Source organism: Geotrypetes seraphini, chromosome 10, assembly GCF_902459505.1.
Source record: "Geotrypetes seraphini chromosome 10, aGeoSer1.1, whole genome shotgun sequence".
Taxonomy (NCBI): Eukaryota; Metazoa; Chordata; class Amphibia; order Gymnophiona; family Dermophiidae; genus Geotrypetes; species Geotrypetes seraphini.
This window is the reverse complement of record NC_047093.1, coordinates 120,092,371-120,114,072: the sequence shown is the minus strand read 5'-3', so window position 1 is coordinate 120,114,072 and position 21,702 is coordinate 120,092,371. Positions and strand designations below refer to the sequence as shown.

Genomic DNA, 21,702 nt, shown 5'->3' with positions numbered 1-21,702 from the left:
GAAGAATTGTGACCGCTTAAATTTCACTTTTTGGTAGAATTCGATATGCTTGTGTTATCGTTACGAGAAAATGATGTCTGAACAAAGGGGTAAGTGGTTTAATCTGACGTGGGGTTCATAGACCAATTTTATTGATTCTAATTGGTTGGTTTTTCCCTTTACTTTTGGTTATATATTTTGCATCCAGGGAAGGGGGGTGGGTGTGAGGGAGAAGAATAATGTATAGGGACTGATTTATTTATGAGTTGTTAGTACTATTGTATGGATATCTTGAATATATTGAAATCAGGGGGAGGGGGCTGAAAATTATTCTTATGTATTTCACTGATAGATAAGTGGTGTTTTTTCAGGTAACTTGTTATGCAATTTTTGTATGCACTGTTTTTAGAATGAAAATGAATAGATAGATTACTTGCACTCAGTTAATTAAGATGGATTTTTGAAGCAAATACAATAGCCCCTGCAGGCCTGAATGAGGATGCACAATGGTTGACAGTAGCAGATTAGCGCAGTGCACCACTACGTTTGTGAACTCTATCAGCTGTGAGTACGCGGTCATGTACAAAGTGGGTGGAGCCTCTCATAAGACATGCAGGAGATATGCCGTGGCCATCTTTATTAAACAGTCATGCCTGCAGCAACAAGTTTCAGTTAGCGTTCATCCAGTGAGTGGTGTAACATGAAGAATTTGATTTTTATGGATTGATTTTTATGATTGATATGCAACAAGTACAGGGTTTTTTTTCATATGTAAAGTTGTATACAAAATAATTTTTTTGAGGGCTGTTAATAGTAAGGTCACTAATGTGATTTTCATTTTGGCTTTGCAGCATTCTACTCTAAAAGCTCACCTACGCCCTGAAGAAAGGGTTGAAATGGATATTCCGTCAGAGAGGTGTTGCTGCTAAGCAAGCTAAGTACATGTTTGATAAATTAGAGTGTATTTAGTATGTTTTTTTTAAACTTTATTTTTATTCAAATATTTCATCATAATAACAAGTACAAAAACTTGAAAGGATTTGGAAATAATCCAATAAGGTAAATATAATTGAATTAACATCAAATAGATTAATTATTTAGTCCACAATCTTTGGATCCAAGAATAAAGAAAATTAAAATAAAGCAAAACAAATACTTAACCTATTAGACAGAATCAGGGACATAGTTAACCCCCAGACAGCTGGTTCGCTACACTGTGGGTGGTTTAATTGAACCAATAGTGACTGTAATAAACTCACATAATTGTTTTGGATCAAAAATTAAGAAATTCTACCCTTCTAAAAAAATACAACATTTTGCAGGAATTTTTATAAGAAACTGAGCATCCAGAGCCAAAACTCTGGTTCTATAACTAAGAAAATCTTTTCTTCTCTTTTGTGTTTCTTTAGACAAATCAGGAAAAACATGTATAGTGGAAACAAAAAACTTATCATTCAAGTGCCTAAAGTATGTCCATAGAATTAAGTCCCTATCAAACTCTAGGGCAAAAGTCAAAATGAGAGTGGTTCTCTTCATTATTATTTCAAGTGAGTCCTCAAATGAATTGAATAAGGTATATTTATAAAAGAAAGAATCATGAGAAAAAAATAAGCACAAAGAAGAAAGGATAAATTAATTGAAATAGTATTTAAACACTTATAAGGGCAAGAAAATACACCGGGACTAATGAGGAATCCATCCAGTTATAGTCCTTTGACCCAACTGGCCTTCTGACGTCCCTGAGGTTGAACACTAGCAAGTCTTAGATTCTTTATTTTTGATATTCTGTCTACAAAAATACATGTCTAGACGGTGTACATTATAAAAAAATTATAAAAACAATTAAAGGAAGCAAATAAAAACAGTAGTTTATGAAATGTTAAAAATACTGGACAAGTTTAAATTAACATACATGAGACGAAAGGATAGTAGGGGAGGGAGAGGTAGTTTAAAATACACCGAAGTAAAGTTAATAAAAAAGGACAGTAAATGGGGAGTGGTAAAAACAATATAAGAATATAAGAACATAAGCATCGCCTCTGCCGAGACAGACCACAGGTCCATCGTGCCCAGCAGTCCGCTCTCGCGGTGGCCCCCCAGGTCAGTGACCTGTAAGTGATCCTCTACTGAAGACATTTTGTCCTGTATAGTATCCCCTCTATCTATATCCCTCAATCCCCTTTTCCTTCAGGAACCTGTCCAACCTCTTCTTGAAACCCAAAATCGTACTCTGCTCTACCACCTCCTCTGGAAGTGCATTCCAGGCATCCACCACCCTCTGAGTGAAGAAGAACTTCCTAGCATTCGTTCTGAATCTGTCTCCCTTCAATTTTCTTGAGTGCTCTCTTGTTCTTGTTTCCCCGGCCAGTCTAAAGAATCTGTCCCTCTCTACCCTCTCTATACCTTTTATGATCTTGTAAGTTTCTATCATGTCCTCTCTAAGTCTTCGTTTTTCCAGGGAAAAGAGCCCCAGTTCCTCCAGCCTCTTGGCATATGGAAGGTTTTCCTTTATCATTTTCGTTGCTCTTCTTTGGACTCTCTCGAGTGTCACCATATCCTTCTTAAGGTACGGCGACCAGTATTGAACACAGTATTCCAGATGCGGGCGCACCATCACCCGATATAGCGGCAAGATAACCTCTTTGGTTCTGGTAGTGATTCCTTTTTCGATAATGCCCAGCATTCTGTTCGCCTTCTTTGAGGCCGCTGCGCATTGTGCCCCCGGCTTCATTGTTTGGTCCACCAGAACCCCCAAGTCCTTTTCTAGGTTGCTTTTCCCCCAATACCATCCCCCTTATGCTATAGTTGTACATCGGGTTTCCTTTCCCTATGTGCAAGACGTTGCATTTCTCTACATTGAAGCACATTTGCCATTTTTTCGCCCATTCACTCAGTTTGTTCAGGTCCCTGTGTAGCTCTTCACATTCCTCAACAGTTCTAACCCTGCTGGAGAATTTTGTGTCATCCGCAAATTTTATAACCTCGCACTTCGTCCCTGCTTCTAGGTCATTAATGAATATATTGAACAGCAGTGGTCCCAGCACTGACCCCTGCAGGACACCACTCGTAACTGCTTCCCATTCCGAGTAGTGTCCCTTTACTCTCACTCTCTGCCTCCTGTCCTCCAGCCAATTACAGATCCATCTGTTCACGTCTCCTTCCACTCCGTGGTTTCACAGTTTTCTTAGCAGGTGCTCATGGGGTACTTTGTTGAAGGCTTTTTGGAAGTCCAGATATATGATGTCTATGGGGTCACCATGGTCCAATTGTTTGTTTATCCCCTCGAAGAAGTACAGTAGGTTTGTTTGGCAAGATCTTCCTTTACAGAAACCATGCTGGCTGGTTCTCATCAGATTATTTCTCTCTATATGCTCATTGATGCTGTCTTTGATTAATGATTCAGCCATCTTCCCCGGAACTGAGGTTAAGCTCACTGGTCTGTAGTTCCCCGAGTCACTTCAGAGGAAGTGTTAGATATTTCAAAACTATATATGAATCAGGAAGTTAGAAAGTGAAGGCTGATGCTAGAGAATGTAAGCATCTTTAAAGAGGAAAGTTTTAAGTTTAGTTTTAAACTTTTCGAGGGAGTTCTCTAATCGAATGTCGAGTGGATGGGCATTCCACAAAGAGGGGGAGGTAACTGAGAAGATGGATTTGCGAGTGGTGTCATGAAACAATTCCCGTATTGACGGTATAGAAAGTAAATTTTGATTATTTGATTGGACGACCCTTGATGATGAGTATGGGATCAAAAGTTTATCTATAAATGCCAGTTGATTAGAATTTTTTGTTTTGAAGGTGAGGAGAAGTATTTTAAAGGAAAGAGGATGAGAAAAGGGCAGCCAATGTGCTTTACAGAGAAGAGGGGTGACATAATCAACCCTTTTAGTATGATATATTAATTTAACATCAGTATTTTGTAATAATTGTAAACGATGGATTTCTTTCTGGGTTATGCCTTGATAGAGGGCATTATAATAATCAATGGTTGAAATTACTAGGGAGTGAATCAAGATATTAGTAGAAGAATGGTCGAGAAAAGAGGAAATAGAATAGATGAACCTGAGCTTATGAAAACATTTCTGCATGACTGCAGTGGCGTACCTAGCATATGTAACACCCGGGGCCCATCATTTTTTTGGCACCCTCCCATCTATATGAAAAACATGATTTTTAGTAACAAGCCACATGTCACACATGAGTACCTATGAAAAGGCAGCATCCTACATACTGCAATACAACATTGTAAAACTAAACAAGCCAGACTAGTACAGATTAATCCTACACCGTCAATCCTAACAGAAAACCATGTCTTTCGAAAACACAGAACACAGAAAACACGTTTGCTTAGTATGAAATGTCATCACAAACTAACCCCTTCCCCTTTTACAAAACTTAAGTGTAGATTTTAGCCACGGTGGTAACAGCTTTGACGTTCATGGAATTCTGAGCATCAGAGCTGCTACCACCACGGCTGGCGCTAAAAAACGCTCCACAGTTTTATAAAAGGGGGGATAAAATAGAAATACATAGACAAAGGTTAAATCGAACCAGCAAGAAGCTGGACTTTGCAAACAATGCAACACCACAGAAGCAGTGACACATGTCTCCTAAAGCAATAAATAAATAGAAAATTTTTGTTCTACCTTTGTCTTCTCTGGTTTCTGCTTTCCTCATCTTCTTGTTAATCTCTTCCTTCCATCCACTGTCTGTCATCTCTCTGCCCCTATATGGCATCTTCTCTCCTTCTATGCCCCTTCCAGAAACTGTATGCCTTCCCCTTCCATTTCTCCTTTCACCCCCATTGGTCTGGCATCTCTCTCCTCTCCCACACTTCTCTTCTGAGATCCCTTTCTTCCCTCATTTTCCTTTTCAATTTATTTTCTGCATCCATCTAGATTACGTTCTTACTACCCTTTCATCAATTTCCTTTTTTACTGTCTACCTAAAGCTCGCCACCTCTTTCCCTCAACTCTTCCAGTATCTAACTCTATCCTCTTCCCTCAATCCAGCATGTACCTTTTTTTCTTTCTCCTCCCCACTTCCTTCCAGCGTCTGCTCCCCCTCTCCCTCCACTTCCATTCAGTCTGCCCCCTTCTCTCCCACACTTTCATTCAGTGTCTGTCCCTCCTCTCCCCCACTTCCATTCAGTGTTTGTCCCTCCTCTCCTCCACACTTCCATTCAGCATCTGTCCCCCTATTCCCCACACTTCCATTCAGTGTCTGTCCCCCTCTCTCTACCCCTTCCATCTACTGTTCACCTTCTGTCTCACCCCTTCCATTCTCTGCCCTTTCTGCCCTTTCCATCCAGTGTCCCTGCCCACTCTCTCTTCCATATGGTAACTACCCTCTTTCTATGCTCCTTCCATAAACTGTCTCCTTTGTACATGATTCATTTCAGCTTCACCCCCTCTCCATTTTTCTGTCTCCTTATGCTCTGGAATCTCTCTCTTCTCCTTTCCTTCCTTCCCACTCCACCCCATGGTCTGGCATCTCTATCTCCTTCCCTCCCCCATGCCCTGGCATCTCTTCCTCTCCATGCTCTGGTACCTCTTCTCCCTCTGGTCTGGCATTTGTTTCCTGTCTCTCCCCCATGCCCTGGCATATTTCTCCTCTCCTTCCAACTCCCCCTCCCCCTCATTATCTGGCATCTCCTCTCCTTCCTTTCTCTCCCTCCCTCCTTCCTTCCTTTCCCATGGTCTGGCATCTGTCTCCTTCCCCACCCTCCATGCCCTGGCATCTCCCCCTCCCCCTCCATGGTCTGGTATCTCCTTTCCTTTCCTTCCCTCCCATGGACTTGGCATCTCTTGTTCCTCTCCCTTTTCCTTCTCCCTCCTTCTGTGTCAGCATTCCCCCCTATCTACCTACTACTCTAATATCCAGAACCTCCTTTTCTTCTTATTGCATCCACCCTGTGTCTAGCATCTCCCGCCTGTCTTGCTACTCAAATCATGTCTGTTTTTTCCCTTCACTCTACAACCTCCATGTCCAGCATCTTCCTGTGTTCCTTTTTTTCTTCCTTATCTGATTTAGCAGATTTCTTCACTTTCCTGTGCCAGCCACCCCACCATCTTCACACATCTCATTTCAGTACCTCCTCTCTTTTCCCCAACTTAATAGGCCTGAATGGTATAGAAGTCCTTTAGAGTGTTCCAGTGCTGCTGCAAGACTGGAGGCGATTCTTAGCTGCCATCAGCCCTGCCGTCGGCTGTGCCGGTAATCGGCGATTGCTTCCCCTCCCGTGCTAAAGCCTGCCTCCTTCCTTCCTTCCCTACACCACTGAAATGGTCAGGGGGGCTGCCAGGTCCGGAATCACCCTCCTTATTCTCAGGGCCGGCATTAGGGGATGGCACGGAGGCCCCGCGATCCAGGCTTCTCTCTTAGCTGCCATCAGCCCTGCCTTCGGCTGCGCTGGTAAAGCTAAACTGGACGTTAAAAGCAAAGAGAGATGCCACGGGATTTTCCCACTTGCCTGCATCCCTCGAAGTTCTGCCGCTCTAGATCCCGCCCCTCAAAAACAGGAAGTCACTTCAGAGAAGGCGGGATCGAGAGCGGCAGAACTTCGAGCGATGCAGACAAGTGGAAAAGTCCCGCGGTGTCTCTCTTTGCTTTTACCGTCCAATTTAGCTTTACCGGTGCAGCCGAAGGCAGGGCTGATGGCAGCTAAGAGAGCTACCTGGATCGCAGGGCTCCCTTGCCATCCCCTAATGCCGGCCCTGAGAATAGGGAGGGTGATTCCGGACCTGATGGCCCCCCCTGACAATTTCAGCGCTATAGGGAGGGAAGGAGTGAGGCAGGTTTTGCGTGGGAGGGGAAGCAATCGCCGATCCCTTGTCAGGGATGCTGTCCCTGACAACAGGACATTTTGGCATCCTGAAGCGGTGGGTAGGGACAACGGGACAGTCGGTCACCTTAAGTAAGAAGGGCGGCAGTAAGGAGGGAGGGAGCGCGATAGGGACTGGGCCGGCTGTACACCTCCCTAAGGCTGCACCTGGGGCGGACCGCCTCCCCACCCTTGGTATGCCACTGCATGTCTGCACTAATTTGTTGATGGAAAGTAAGATCCCTGTCTAGAATGACTTTGTTATCCATTTGAATTGGGGAGGAGTCAATACTGACATAGATGGTCAACTGGGGAAATTGAGAAAAGAACACTAGTAGTTTTAAGAATGTTCAATGATAGTTTGTTATGCCGAAGCAAAAGGCTGATTTTATTGAGTTTTTGATTAATTTCTGTTATGACTTCAGGGGATGTAGGATTTATGGGATGAAGTAATTGAATATCATCAGCATAAGTATATACATTAAAACCTATAGATTGGGCTAGGGTGAGTAGTGGAGCTAGGAATATATTAAAGAGAAGGGGAGAAAGAATTGAACCTTGGGGCACTCATAGTTTTGGTAGATAGTGGATCTTTCTTTGAATTCTCAACAACCCCTTTCATCTAGAGCAGGGTTCTCAAAGTCCCTCCTCAAGGGCTGCAATCTAGTTGGGTTTTCAGGATTTCCCCAATGAATATGCATGAGATCTATGTGCATGCACTGCTTTCAATGCATATTCATAGGGGAAATCCTGAAAACCCGACTGGATTGCGGCCCTCAAGAAGGGACATTGAGATCCCTGATCTAGATGAAAGGGGTTGTTGAGAATTCAAAGAAAGATCCACTATCTACCAAAACTATGAGTGCCCCAAGGTATAATTCTTTTTCCCCTTCTCTTTAATATATTCCTAGCTCCACTACTCACCCTTGCCCAATCTAATACATAAATTTAAATTAGTATTCCCTTCCACTAGGGGTATACAAACCTTAGGTAGGCTCACACTTTATGGCATTTGATTTGGTAAAAATCTGGAATGATCTTCCTTCAGAAATTAGACTTCTCTCTTCTTTGACACTTTTTAGAATGAGTTTGAAGACGTATCTTTTTAAGAAATTCTTAAATGATAAATAAGGGATTGTAATAGATTAATTTTGTCCTATCATTGTCTCCTTTACCTCTTTGGTTAATTTTGTGAACCGGATCGAGTCCCTTTCTGGGAATGACCTGGTATATAAGACAAAGGATTGGATCGATTGGTATTAGTTAAACACATTCAATGAATATCTAATTACAGTGGTGCTCATTGCAGTTCAAACAAATAACTAAAGGGATAGATCTGTTGGCTACTACTGCATGATCAAAGGGTGAGAAAGTATATAATTTGATAGGGCAAGAGCAGAGTAAGGAGCTGTTTAACCTGTGCTACTGGGGTTATTGCTGGGCATGTGACAAAAAAAGAAACAAAACCTATATATCGTATATACTGAAATATAAGTTGATCCGAATATAAGTTGAGATCCCCATTTTCCCCCCAAAAAGGAGGAAAAATGGTTGACTCGAATATAAGTCAGGTGGCTTAATATTCAAGTGTCCTGCCCTGCTAGGTTCTGCACTCAGCCCCCCTCCCTCCCTGCCCTGCACTCAGTCCCATTCCCTACCAGGCTGTGAACCAAGCCCCCCTACCTGCCAGGCTCTGAACACTGTCCCACCTTCCTCCTTTGTACCCTCTTCCCCCTAAAAAGAGCCAACTCATCAGTGATGTCACAATGGCTTGATTGTCCCTTCTTACCCAGCCAGCAGATTAACCCTTCCCCTTAACTTAAACTACCTAATGGTAGGCCGGGACAGGAGGGATCCCTCCTGTCTCCTGCCCCAGCCAACACTAATAATTACTACCCTCCCTCCTTCCATCCCTCGTGTACCTGTTCCCTGGTGGTCCAGGGAAATCCTCCTTTGTAAAGGTAGTAGCCAGCAGCGCACCCAGGCCGGCATGCAGGAGCGAGCTTTCGTGCTGCCAGCCTGCTCTGCACCACTCCTTGATAGGCTGCCGCGAGAACTGCAAATCCTGTGAGAACTTGTGGCAGCCTATCAAGGAGCAGTGGAGGGCTGGCCGGCAGCAATAAAAACTCATTCCTGCATGCCGGCCCGGGTGTGCCGCTGGCTACAACATTTACAATCTTCAGGAGGATTTCAGCGCGGGATACACGCTGGACCACTAATTTTGAAAAGGCGATGAGGGGGGCCCCGATAGAGTCTTAGCTCCTTTCACTCTCTTTCCTGCCTCTAATCTCAGAGATGGGGGCCCTGGGCTCAGAGGGTCTGTAGCATGTGAATGAGGAGGTATTGGATTCCTTGCTGAAGGAGAGGAGCTTCCAATTGCCAGGGGAGAGAGGATGTTTGCAGCTTCTGAGATAAGTCCTTGTAGATGGTAGTTTAAGTTTGTTGACTAAGTCACACTGAATTTAGTAGTGGGTGTGTGTTGTCGTAGCTTAAAGGGCAAAGAAGTGAAAGTAATACTGTGTAACTGGATAAGACTTCTCAGAATACAAATAAGCAAAATATATGTCTGGCTTATAAAGTAAGTAAAGTGTTCACATACACTCAGAATTGTGAAATTTGACCAAGAGCGTTAGCTCCTATAGCCAAACCCACCACCCCATCACTGTGTATAACTTATTTTGGAAAAGAGCTTGAAAAAGATTATACTGTTCAAATGCTCAACTAATTTTCAATGGCAAAGAAGAGAAAGAAGTTCCCACTTAGCTTTCAACTGTGTCAGCAGGTCCCACTTAGCTTTCAACTGTGTCAGCTGACACAGTTGAGAGCTAAGTGGGAACGTCTTTCTCGCTTTTGCCATTGAATATTAGTTGAGCATTTGAACAGTATGTTCTTTTCAAGTTCTTTTTCAAAATAAGTCATACACAGTGATGGGGCATTGGGTTTGGCTATAGGAGCTAACGCTCTTGGTCAAATTTCACAATTCTGAGTATATGTGAACACTTTACTTACTTTATAAGCCAGACATATCTTTTGCTTATTTGTATTCTGAGAAGTCTTATCCAGTTACACAATATAAGTTTGTTGGACATATGTGACTTCTTGCTTTCACAAGACTCATCAGTAATGATTTTTGCACTTTTCTTTGCTTTTTGAAATTCTGGAATGTTGTGATTTTGCACTTGACACTTTGGGCATTTTATTATAGCTATTACCAATTTTTGCACTTCTGAATTCATATTTATTAGATTTTTATATATACAGTACTTCCTGATATTGGAACCCCCATGAAACTTGAAAAACCGCAAATATGGTTTTTCATGGGGGAGAATGGAGAGGGCAGAGGGAGAGCAGGAAAGAGCAGCCAGAGCACCGGTGAGTGAAGGAAATCATTCGCTGTATGCTCCGACTGCTTCTTCCTGTACTAAAGTCGGGCCTTACCAATCAGGAGGTGCGTGTCAAAGCAGCTCCTGATTGGTGAGGCCCGACTTTAGTACAGGAAGAGGCAGTTAGCACACAGCGAATGATTTCCTTCATTCGCTGGCGCTCCGGCTGCCCTATCCTGCCTCTCCAGCTGTCCTCTTCTGGTAGGCAGTACATGGTTGGAAAATACTGCAAATGATCGGGACCGCGAACCACCGACCGTGAATTCATGGGGGAGGACTGTATACAAAAAAAGCTTATTGAGCTAGAGCTAGAGGATGGCGTTATAATTTTGTGGGTAACCTTGCAGGCACTTTAGGGTGCTGTATGTTTGACCAACCCTGGTGAACTTCTGACTTTTTGTCAAAAAGTTCCCATAAACCGATTGCCACCCTCTGCTATCTATTAAATTTTCTGAAAACATTGGTACTTCTAACCAGTATTAATTAAGTGGTGCAAACTTGAAAGCCCATAAATTCAAGACAGTTCCATGAAATGAGAGTACGTCTCTTTCTTCCAGTTTATATGTTATGACCCTTCTTTTATAGAGTAGGCTATTTATTACGAAGGAAAAGAGATACCAGACCATGGAGAGAGAAGTGAAGGAGAAAGATACCAGACCTGGGAGGAGGAAAGGAGGAAGGAGACAGATACCATATCTGAGGAAAGGAAAGGAGGGGGAGAGAGAGAGAGAGATGCTAAAATCTTGTTAGTGGGAGGGAGAGATGGAAGGGAGAGGCAGACAGTTTTAGGAAGAGGCATACAAAAAGATCAGATGGCATATGGAAGAGGCAGAGAGAGGGCAGATAGTGGATGGAAGGAAGAAAATGATGAGGAATGCAGAAAGATGACAAAGGTAGAAAAAAAAATTATATTTGTTTTATATATTTATTTTTGCTTTAGGATAAAGTATTATTGTAGCTGTGTTGATAATAGTTTATTAATAGAAAATGGAAATAAGGTGATCCTGTTTATTGGACTAATTTTAATACATATTTTACTAATTCAAAGACCATAACTCCTTTCCTGGGTCAGAACAGGGATACTGTAAAAGCAGTATAGTTTATTGACCTGAAGAAAAAGGTTTTAATCTCTGAAAGCTAATTGAGAAATGTATTAGTCCAATAAAATGACAGGCACCAAATTTTCTTTCCGCCATGCCCCTTGCCTCCTACCCAAATGCAAAATATAAATTGGTGGGCTTCCCAAAGCCCTGCCAGCTGCAGATCTCTTCCTCTAGGAAGGAAGGGGAGATTTGGTCAGAGATCTTTGGAGGTTGCATAGAAGAAAAACTGTACACTGGTTATGGTAATCTTTGTTGTTTGTTTTGAATTTTAAAATAAAAGAAATAAAGTGGAAATAAAGAAGTAAATAAGAAAATGGGGCAGGGGGCATGATAGGGAGGCAGAGGGCCCAGTGGACCTGTGTGCCTAGGGGCCCTCAATGAACTAATCTTGTCTTGAATTCAGGTCCTTACCTTCCATGGCAAAGAGTACAAAATGTCCATATTTTCTCTAGTCCATGTAGTGCCATTTCTTGAGCCAGACATGATCATGTTATGCAGTGCGTGTGCCACGGCATACACAGCATTATACACACTGTAGCTGCTCCCATAGAATGTGCCGAGACAGTGAGCTACGAAACCTTTCTTAAGTGTAAAGTTGCAGTCTCTTCTGATCTTCTTTGGGCATCTGCTGTCACACAGGACCTTCCACCAATTTTTACTATTGACATCACTTGCCAGCCTGACAGGTATCATCTCACGGATAAATTTATAAAAATTTGGCATAGCTTTCTTATATGGTTTGAATATAAAGAACTTGTTCCTTATGTTAAAATGTTTTAGATTGTCTTTTTTTTTCTACCTCAGCTATAGTGATGAAAACCCGGTCCCCTTTTCACATTTGCTTGAAGATTCCATAGATCATGTAGAGAAAATGCAGAATTTTTATTAAAGTAGTAAATGTTCACAGCAGATGATTGTTTAATTGCTCTAAAAAATTTCTGTAATTCTAAAACTGAGCAAATGCTCTGGTGAGGACAGCTTTGATGTAATGCGATGCAGCCACCATTCCGTTCAATCCCTTCTTTCATGATCTCGATAGCTCTCACACTGCTTTCGTCATTGGTTGATATGATATTGACCCATTTCCAGCCAAAATACTTCAGTAGCTTGCCTATCGCAGCACAGAGATGCAACTCACTGGGGATAGTCCGGTAAAAATAAGGATACTGAACAGGGTCACTCATATAAAGATTCTGTGAGATATAACTGACCTATCAGGACAATATAAAATAATTAATATATAATCATTTTTCATCTCTCTGAAGAACAATTTATATCACATAGGTCATAGGATTTAATAGCACATAGTTTGCAGGAGGGTGCTTGTGTCTAGGCTCCTGTTAGTCTCTCCTTTATAAAATTGCTCTTTATGAAGATCATTTTATAAAGGAATGTATAATATACCTGATATTGCATGCCCCCCTTTTGGGATATTTAGTCACTTACACATAGACAGCCTCACATTAGGCCAACTCTCTTCCTCCCACCCTCCCTCACAAATCCAGGGAGGTACTTAAATGTATTTGAATGTAGAATGATTTTATTGTAGTATTGCTTTGCAAGTTAATCAAGACAACATTATATGGTATTGGCTTTTCTTTGGAGCCTCTGGAAGAATACAAAGTGGGAACAGTCAGTAAATTTTTCAAGCTGTAAATATTCTTCAATCCAGTCATTAAAAAGTATGTATATTTGTTTTAGATCAGTAGTCTGAAAGTGTTGGCCTGTGGGCTAAATGCGGCCCGCCAGGTACTATTTTGCGGCCCATGGTCTGTACTAGTGATGACCACTCTTTGCAGCTTCTTCTGGATTCCCCCCCGGTCTCCCACTCTTATCTTCAGATTATTACCACAGCCTGCACAGAGGATTGCTAGTGCTGTAGCAATCTTTGCAGACTGCCGTTGTCCTCAGGAGCACGTTCCCGCTGCCGCGATTCTGCCCCTGACATCAGAGGAGGGGCAGGACCACAACAGAGAGAACATGCTGTGGAGGCCGATGGAAGTCTGCAAGGAACACTACAACACCAGCGATCCTCTCTGCAGGCTCCGGTAATTAGCTGAAACTAAGACTGGGAGCCCAAGGAGGAAGCTGGAGGATACTGCAAAGAAGAGGGGAACATGCAGGCCTTCGTTGGGGGGGGGGGGGAAGATTTATAAACTATATAGAGTTTTACCTCATGCAAAATTGTCATTTCTTTAATAAGACATTAACTATTTTTTCTGCGGCCCTCCAAGTACCTACAAATCCAAAATGTGGTCCTGCAAAAGGTTTGAGTTTGAGACAACTTTTTGAGAGTGATTGCATTTGAAGTAAAGGGAAATAGGGACATTTCAAGTGGAAACAGTAGGCAGGAAGATGGGCTGATATTTCTTCCTACTGGTTGCACCACTTGGTTTCATTTTCAAGGCTCCTTTCTCTTGAAAACAGAGATTAGTGTTCGGGTAGATGAGGTTAAATATAATCAAGTGCAGGGTTCCAAGTTAGAAGTCACCACCCATAAGAACATAAGAAGTTGCCTCCGCTGGGTCAGACCAGAGGTCCATCGCGCCCAACAGTCCGCATCCGCGGCGGCCCATCAGGTCCATGATCTGTCAGGTTTTCTTGATTTAGCCCTGTAGCCCCCTTATTTTTCTATCTATACTCTTTCTATACCCTATCTACCTCTCTCTGTACCTCTCAATCCCCCTATCCTTCAGGAATCTATCCAACCCCTCTATGAATCCCCGTAGTGTACTCTGCCCGATCACCTCCTCCGGGAGCTCGTTCCATGTGTACACAACCCTCTGAGTGAAGAAAAACCTCCTGGCATTGGTTCTAAACCTGTCCCCTTCCAGTTTCTCCGAGTGCCCTCTCGTACTTGTGGTTCCCCGTGGTCTTAAGAACCTATCCTTGTCTACCTTCTCTATGCCCTTCATGATCTTGAAAGTTTCCATCATGTCTCCTCTAAGTCTCCTCTTCTCCAGGGAGAAGAGCCCCAGCTTGTCCAGCCTGTCAGCATATGAACAGTCTTCCATACCTTTTAATCATTTTCGTCGCTCTTCTCTGGACCCTTTCAAGTATCGCCATGTCTTTCTTGAGGTACGGTGACCAATATTGGACACAGTATTCCAGATGTGGGCGCACCATCGCACGATACAGCGGCATGATGACTTCCTTCGTCCTGGTTGTGATACCCTTCTTAATGATGCCCAGCATTCTGTTTGCTTTCTTTGAGGTCGCTGCACATTGTGCCGATGATTTCATTGTTGTATCCACCAGCACACCCAAGTCTTTTTCAAGATTACTTTCCCCCAGCAATGCTCCCCCCATTTTGTAGCTGAACATCGGGTTCCTTTTCCCTATATGCATGACCTTGAATTTCTCTATGTTAAAGCGCTTTTGCCATTTATTTGCCCACTCTTCCAGTTTGCTTAGGTCCCTTTGCACGTCTTTGCACTCCTCTGTGGTCCTAACTCTGCTGCAGAGTTTGGTGTCATCTGCAAATTTTATAACTTCACACTTCGTCCCCATGGAAAGGACCTAGATATCTTCACTGAGGATACATTGAAATCCAGAGCTCAGTGTGTGGTGGCAGCTAAAACAAATCAAATCAGATTTTAGAAATGGAAAAGAAAGATGCAGAACCATCTGAGACTCATTCAACCAGTTCACAGAGGAAGCTTTTGAAATCCCCCTGAAAGGCCTATGGCCTACAACCTGCCCGCTGTCCAGCAAAAATAGTACAAGTCAGTATTGGCCTCGTTGAAGGGGCCAATTAAATTGTTCACTCCTTGTTTGGAGAAGGGCAGCAGCCAACAACACAAAAAAGACCTGTGGTACACCTCCTGATGATAAAGAGCTTCCTTGTTGAGGACAAGCTCAAAAACTACCAAACCAGTCCCCTAACATGTGTTTCCTGACAAAACATAGAATGGACAGTTTGCATTCAACTCAATAACCGGTTAATTGAATGTAAATATCTAGACCAGGATGTCATTCTGGCTTCAGACCTGGGTATAGAACAGAGATAGTTCTTCTGTCCCTTCTTGATAATCTGCACAGGGATCATTACAGGACATTAACCTTTAACACTGTGAATCATAATATCATTCTTACCTTTTTTTGCCAGTCTTGTATTTGTAGCACAGTACTTACAGTACATAGCTCAAAACCTATTTGTCAAAGAGACAACAATGAGTTTTGTTCAGCAACAACACATCATTACCTTGGACAGTGAACTGAGGGGTACCACAGGGGTCCATACTCTCTTCCATCTGATTTAATATCCACCTTAAGCCTTTGGCTGAACTGCTTCAGTCAATGGACTCAAAATTCTATATCCATACCAATAACATACAACTTCTCATACCCATTGAATGAGATCTACCCATAGCTTTGAGTAAACTGACTGCCTGTTGTGACCGGGCATGGCCAAGCTGGGCTCAGCAAGTGACCTAACCCATGCACACAAACCTCGGCCGAGCGGTTTGCGAGGTTGTTTTGGTATCAAAATAAAAGAGTTCAAAACTTTGGGTGCAATTTTCATGGGTACTGTTTATTGTTTCACCAGTATAAACAAGTGTCAAATAAAATGCTCAGGTTTGTATCACTTTGAGCTTAAGTCCAGCATTCACAATCCAAAACAAAACAATTGCTGTCCAAATATATGACAAAATATAAAAGCCTTTTTCCAACAAAACAAAAGCTTTTCTTCTGAGGAAAGGCGCTTTGGCCCCCCCAAGGTCCCTCCGTCCCACATGAAGTGGAACTATAATTAACTTACTGATATCAAGACTCTATATGCAAGTCTGCCCTGCATTTCATTTTCAACCTGCTTAAGTTTCATGTATTAAAGAAGCAAGCTGAGGCCTGCATGACACCAAACTTTTCTGGAAGAACAAAGGCTTGTCATGGATTTGAACATGAATCATGTGAGCAAGAAGATATATGGTCCCATTACAGAGAGGCACAAGCAAAACAACTGGATGTAAAGGTATAGGCATCAGGCCTTATGAATGTACTGAACTTTTTAGCTAGGCTGGACCTGACACCAGCTAACACAAAAAACAACAACTTTAAATTGCCAAACAAAGAAAAGACAGACCTACAGAAAAAACTGTGGACTTGTGTACGGATTGGTCATTTATACATAAACACAGCTATGGTTACCAGGAAATGATAGGATATGAGTAGATAGGAGCAAATTTGAAATATGAGGTTTGATTGGCATAAGAGTAAAGGGTGTAGCCATGAGAGAAGGTTATAAAAATTGATGCATGCCTTTGTGTAAGCTAGGAATGAGTACTTTACAGCTAGATATTTCTTTTGCCTTGGCACTAACCTGTAACCAATCCCTCCAATGTATACCAATTGAGACACAATCCTTTGTTAAATATATTTTGTGCTATTACATTGTCATATTCTGCTTAAATAAAATATTGTCAGCTTTTGGGTAATAATTGCCCGTTTACATTGTCCTTTGATGTCAATTATTGAGGAGCTTGTCAGCGGCTTCTCACTTCTGCTAGGCAAAACTCCCTTGGGGTTAGGCTTAATGCCCCAAGGGTGGGATCCTCTCCCAAATAATTTTCCCTCTATGAATCAGCTTGGAAAGATCCCCTCCCAGATTCCCCAACAAATGACTACCTGTAGCTTGTATTTATAGTTCAAAACAAAACCTCAACATTTTTCAATAAACTTGGGCAGACTTTACTTTTCCTTCCAGCTCCCTTTATTAGCAATGGCTCTCAGCCTATGTCCATACCTTCAGAGCTGGGCAAATCAGAACATTCTATTACCATATCATAGATAATGTCATTATCCGCCATTTCACTATCCTGCACAAACCCAGAATTAACCTTATCATAACCTCTTCATCAAAAATCTCTGCCTGGGGGGGCGTGGCTTGACTACGCTAGAAGATGGCTGGGTGATTAACTAGCTCCACTCCTCCAGGCATAACTTTAATTTCTTATCGGTTTCAAAAATTCAAGTCTACTGCCAGATTGGTCATTCATGATCTATTATGGCCTCAACTAAGCAAATTAATTTAGAAACAGCGTTCGCTGGGAACAAATCAAAGAGAAGTAAGTAAGAACAGCTGACGCCGTGATTAAAGTTCCCTTGCCAGTTGAGCCGACAGAAAAAGATGAATTCATGGAGGAATTTTGTTATATTAAACTGCTACCGCATGGAATTCAGAGAAGCTGGAGACAGTGATAGAAAAAGTTGCTAATTTAGCCAAAAAGATCGAGGTAACAAATGCTCGTTTAGAAAATCTAGATGGAAGAATGGGAAAAGCAGAATCGGCTATGATTCAGTGCAAACAGAATCACAAGGAAATGCAAGAACTATCAAATCTTGAAGAAATTCTCTAAATGAGCTGGATCTACAAAAACATATCTAACATTTTGATAAGTCACCAAACATTTGCATGGGAATTTAAGGAAAAAAGAAGCTCCTACACCCAAGACACGAGTTTTGAGTTGTAGAAATTGTTTCCTCCTATATTGTGTTTGTTTGGAGACATCTGGAAATATGTTTATCTGTTGACCACAAAACAAGGCACTCTTATTTATAAAATATAATTTAAAAATGTCCTGTTTTTCTATGTCAGTTTTGAAAGTGACCAACAATGTTGCTCTTTTGGCTATAAAATCCTTCGATGATTCCAAGAATTGAGAAATATTTAAACTGTCAGGAGACACTAATTGATCCTTATCCCCCTCTTCTGAAGTCACTTTTACTCCACTAGGAATATAATAAAGATTATCTTGTATGAAGGATTCTATCTTAGTATAGTAAATATTTTACCTGAAACTATTTCAGAGATTGAGGTTGAGTGAAATATAGAAGTTTTTCTCCTGCCTGATCTGAAGATTATTGAATAATTTCCTGTTAAATTTTTACTTATGATTTGGTGATGCCAGTAGAACAAGCAGCCCTCATATAATGTGGACTTGAATTAGATTTTCTTTTATTTTGATGTATTTTCCTTGATTATTTGTTTTCATGGAATTGTTATAAGTTGTAACAAATGAATAAATTTATAAAAAAAAAAAAAAAAAAAAGAACTATCAAATCAGCTTTTAGGTCTTGAAAACAGATCTAGGAGAAGGAACATTAGACTTTTAGGATTACCGGAAAATTCAGAAGGGAAAGATATACAGTAATTGCCTTTTTACAACATTTTATTCCCAAATTGGTCCCACTCTCCTCTAAGCTTTCATTTGAAATAGAGAGGGTCCACAGAATTCCAAGTAAACGGTTCAACTGTTCTTCTGCCCCTAGACCATTGTTTTACGTTTTCAACAGGCCAAGGAGATATTACAATTTGCAAAGCAAAACAAAAATATAACATATAAAGAGTCAAAAAATCCTATAGTTCCTGATTTTGCAAAAAAGACAGCGAATTGAGGAAGGAATTTTTAAATCTAAGACCTCAACAAAAACTGCTTGGAATACAATATGGGCTTTTCTACCCTGCAATCATGAAGATAACATATAAAACCAAAACATCTCAATATGATGATCCTAAAAAATTAAAGGAATTCATCTCTCAGCAACAATCAGAACCCATGGAATAAATAGTAATTGGTAATTTGCTGATGCGGTTTGCATTTTTATAAACTATATAAAATGCTTTAATAATACAATTCTACAACTTCTAGTGTGGGGAAAAAGGAAAAGAAAAGAAAAAGGATAAAGAGGTTTTTGAAGAATGGGAAAAAAAGAAGATCAATGTGATATTCTATGAAAAGTTGAAGTCTACCACTGTCAGATATTGGAATGACAGTTGGTCACTTGGTTCCATGTTTACTCTTTGCATACTCTTTAAACCTGGCATTATTGGTTGAAAATGGTTAGTGCCGCCCCTCTTCACCATTTCCTGTGGGGGAAGATAAGTTTTTTTGTCTGCTTCGTTTGTTAATGGCGGCAGCTCCTGAGGAAGAAGATTGGTTTTGAACTTATTCAATGGAATTCTCTCTGCCTCAACCTATATATGCTCATTCAGATAACTGGTTGGATTCACCAAATTTGCTTATAACTTGGATGGATTCGCTACTTTGCAACAATTCTTATGTGGGAAAATGGAAACTGATTGCCTGTGTTTGAAGGGGCATGGCTGGACTATCGGAGGGAAACCTTGTAAAGTTTTCATTTGAATCCTCGGGAAACTGCCTGGATTTTAGAGATATGAGAAGAATGAGAGCAGAATAGATGTGACTCTGGCTTCGGGTGAAGGTTCTGATGGAAGAGGATCTTGTGTTTATTGTACATTATTAAAAACTTGTCTAATATTTGAGAGGGAAGATCTATGAGATAATAGCAATGGAATGAATTGTTGGCTGCTCTGGTTTAATTTTTATGAAAATGTGTTAAAGTGAATTATCCCCAGATACAGGATGAGATAGGAGTGAAAGGGAATAGTTTCACTGCCTTTGGTGGGAAGGAGAAGGAAGAATGGAAGAGAAAGGGGGGAAAAAAAGAAAAAGTCAGAAGTTGGTTAGGGTGAGTGAGTTAGTTTTCTGGCATGGAATTGACAGAAAGCGGGGAGTTTTGGGGGGGTTTGGTTGGTGTCTGCTTCTTTTACAGAGTCCGGCGTCCACGAGGCCCTTTAAATTTTGTATGGGGTTCGGGGCCGTATGAAGCGGAGTGGCCGCTGACGTGACTATGTATACAAAGCCCTAATTTTTTGTTAATTGACATGATAAGATTTTCCCCGCCCTTTAAAATGCTTTCGGTATGAGAAATTAATTTTCATCCGTCAAATAAAGTATGTAGGAGTCGAATGGTATGTATCCTAATGAAAAATATTTGAACTTATATAAAATTCACTTTGTCTTCCTTTGATTTTCTTACCTCTGATTTATGATTTATCTTAACACTTAGTAAACATGTTGGAATCCATATAAGTATTCTTTCTGCTTGAACGCTTATGATATGTCTTTAATAACTCTATGAGGAGTTTGCAGAAGGATGTTAAATATTTAAGTCAAATATGGGATGGAGGTTTTTGTTATAGAGACTTAAACATATATTGTGAAGTTATAAAATATTTTTATTTTAATTTCTTGCTATTTTTTTTAATGAAATACCAGATCTATAGTATTCTTTTCCTGGAATTACTAGTTGATATTGAATTTTATGGTAATTAATGAAAATAGTTCATGATTTGTTTTTAACATTTGAAATTTCTATATAGAATACATTTGATTTATATGAGAGAACAAATGAGTCATGAGATTTGATATATTCTCTTACTGATACTTTAATATTCCATTTTTTAGATTTATGACCAATTTTACTTATTTATAGAATATATGAATCTTTCAAATTAGTTAATGATTATATACTATTATATTTATATTATATATATACTATTGATGATTTAATTAATCACTTAGTTTATTTAAATATGCTTTGTCTGATTATTTATACAATTAATTTAATGTAATGCTTTAAAGATATTAATGGAGTGCATTTGCCTGGAGGGAGCTGTCGATTGCTTGTCTATTGAGTGCTTTCAAGCAATCGTATTATTATGGGGAGGGAGATGGGAGAGAGAGGGGGGTTCCATTGGATGAGTTATGGATGTGCATTGGATATAGTAAAATCTTTAATTTAAATAATTTGGGTTTACTTATTTGGGCTATATTAACAAAAAATTCACAATGGGTTTGGAAAATATTCTCATTAAAGCGTCAATGGGCTCAACATCCTATAAAAAGGAAAAAAAACACTTAATTTTCTTAAAAAAAACAAAATGCAGATATTATTATATTCAAGAGACCCATTTTATCTGATATAGAATCTAAAAAGTTAGAAGGTGATTGTGTCAAACATTGTTTTTATGCTCCTGCTGTAGGAAAGAAAGGCGGGGATAACTATACTAATATATAAAAATTGTATGGCATCACTTAGTTTGATGTCAGCTGACAATATGGGAAGATGGTACATGTGAACATGAGTTTAGGCAATGATACTTTGATGCTTTTAATATTTATGCTCCTAATTCGAATCAAATAGAATTTTTCAAAACACTCCAACATATTTTCTACCTCAAGCTGAGACTAATTTAGTGGTGGCGGGGGATTTTAATGATGTTATGGATCCATTATTGGATTTAAAAAACCTAGTAGAATGATAAAATCATTAGGATTGGATAATCTGATTCAAGTTTGTGCACTGAAAGATATATGGAGAATTCTAAACTTTAATGCTCGGGAGTTTTCTTTTTGTTCACATGTTCACAAATCATTTTCTAGGATTGATTATATTTTTGTTTTCAGATAATCTAGTACAACAGGTAAGGAAAGCTGCCATAGATCCAATTATTTTATCAGATCATGGGTCGAGTAGGATAGAGATTTTGAATTGGTGGAACAAGATGGAAACAGAGCTATTTGGAGGTTCAATATACATTGTTGGGGAC

At 40.5% G+C, this 21,702-nt stretch overlaps 1 protein-coding gene across 1 annotated transcript in view; it reads right to left on the bottom strand.

Annotated features, from left to right (window-relative positions):
* Positions 1 to 21,702, bottom strand: part of LOC117368566 (vomeronasal type-2 receptor 26-like) — a 69,437-nt gene that overhangs the window by 25,729 nt on the left and 22,006 nt on the right. Inside the window, exons 4-6 of the mRNA XM_033962297.1 lie at positions 17,032 to 17,104; positions 15,384 to 15,439; positions 12,335 to 12,499 (exon numbers count right to left, since the gene is read on the bottom strand). Of these exons, the coding sequence (XP_033818188.1) occupies positions 12,335 to 12,499; positions 15,384 to 15,439; positions 17,032 to 17,104 (294 nt within the window). The remainder of the gene's footprint in view (positions 1 to 12,334; positions 12,500 to 15,383; positions 15,440 to 17,031; positions 17,105 to 21,702) is intronic.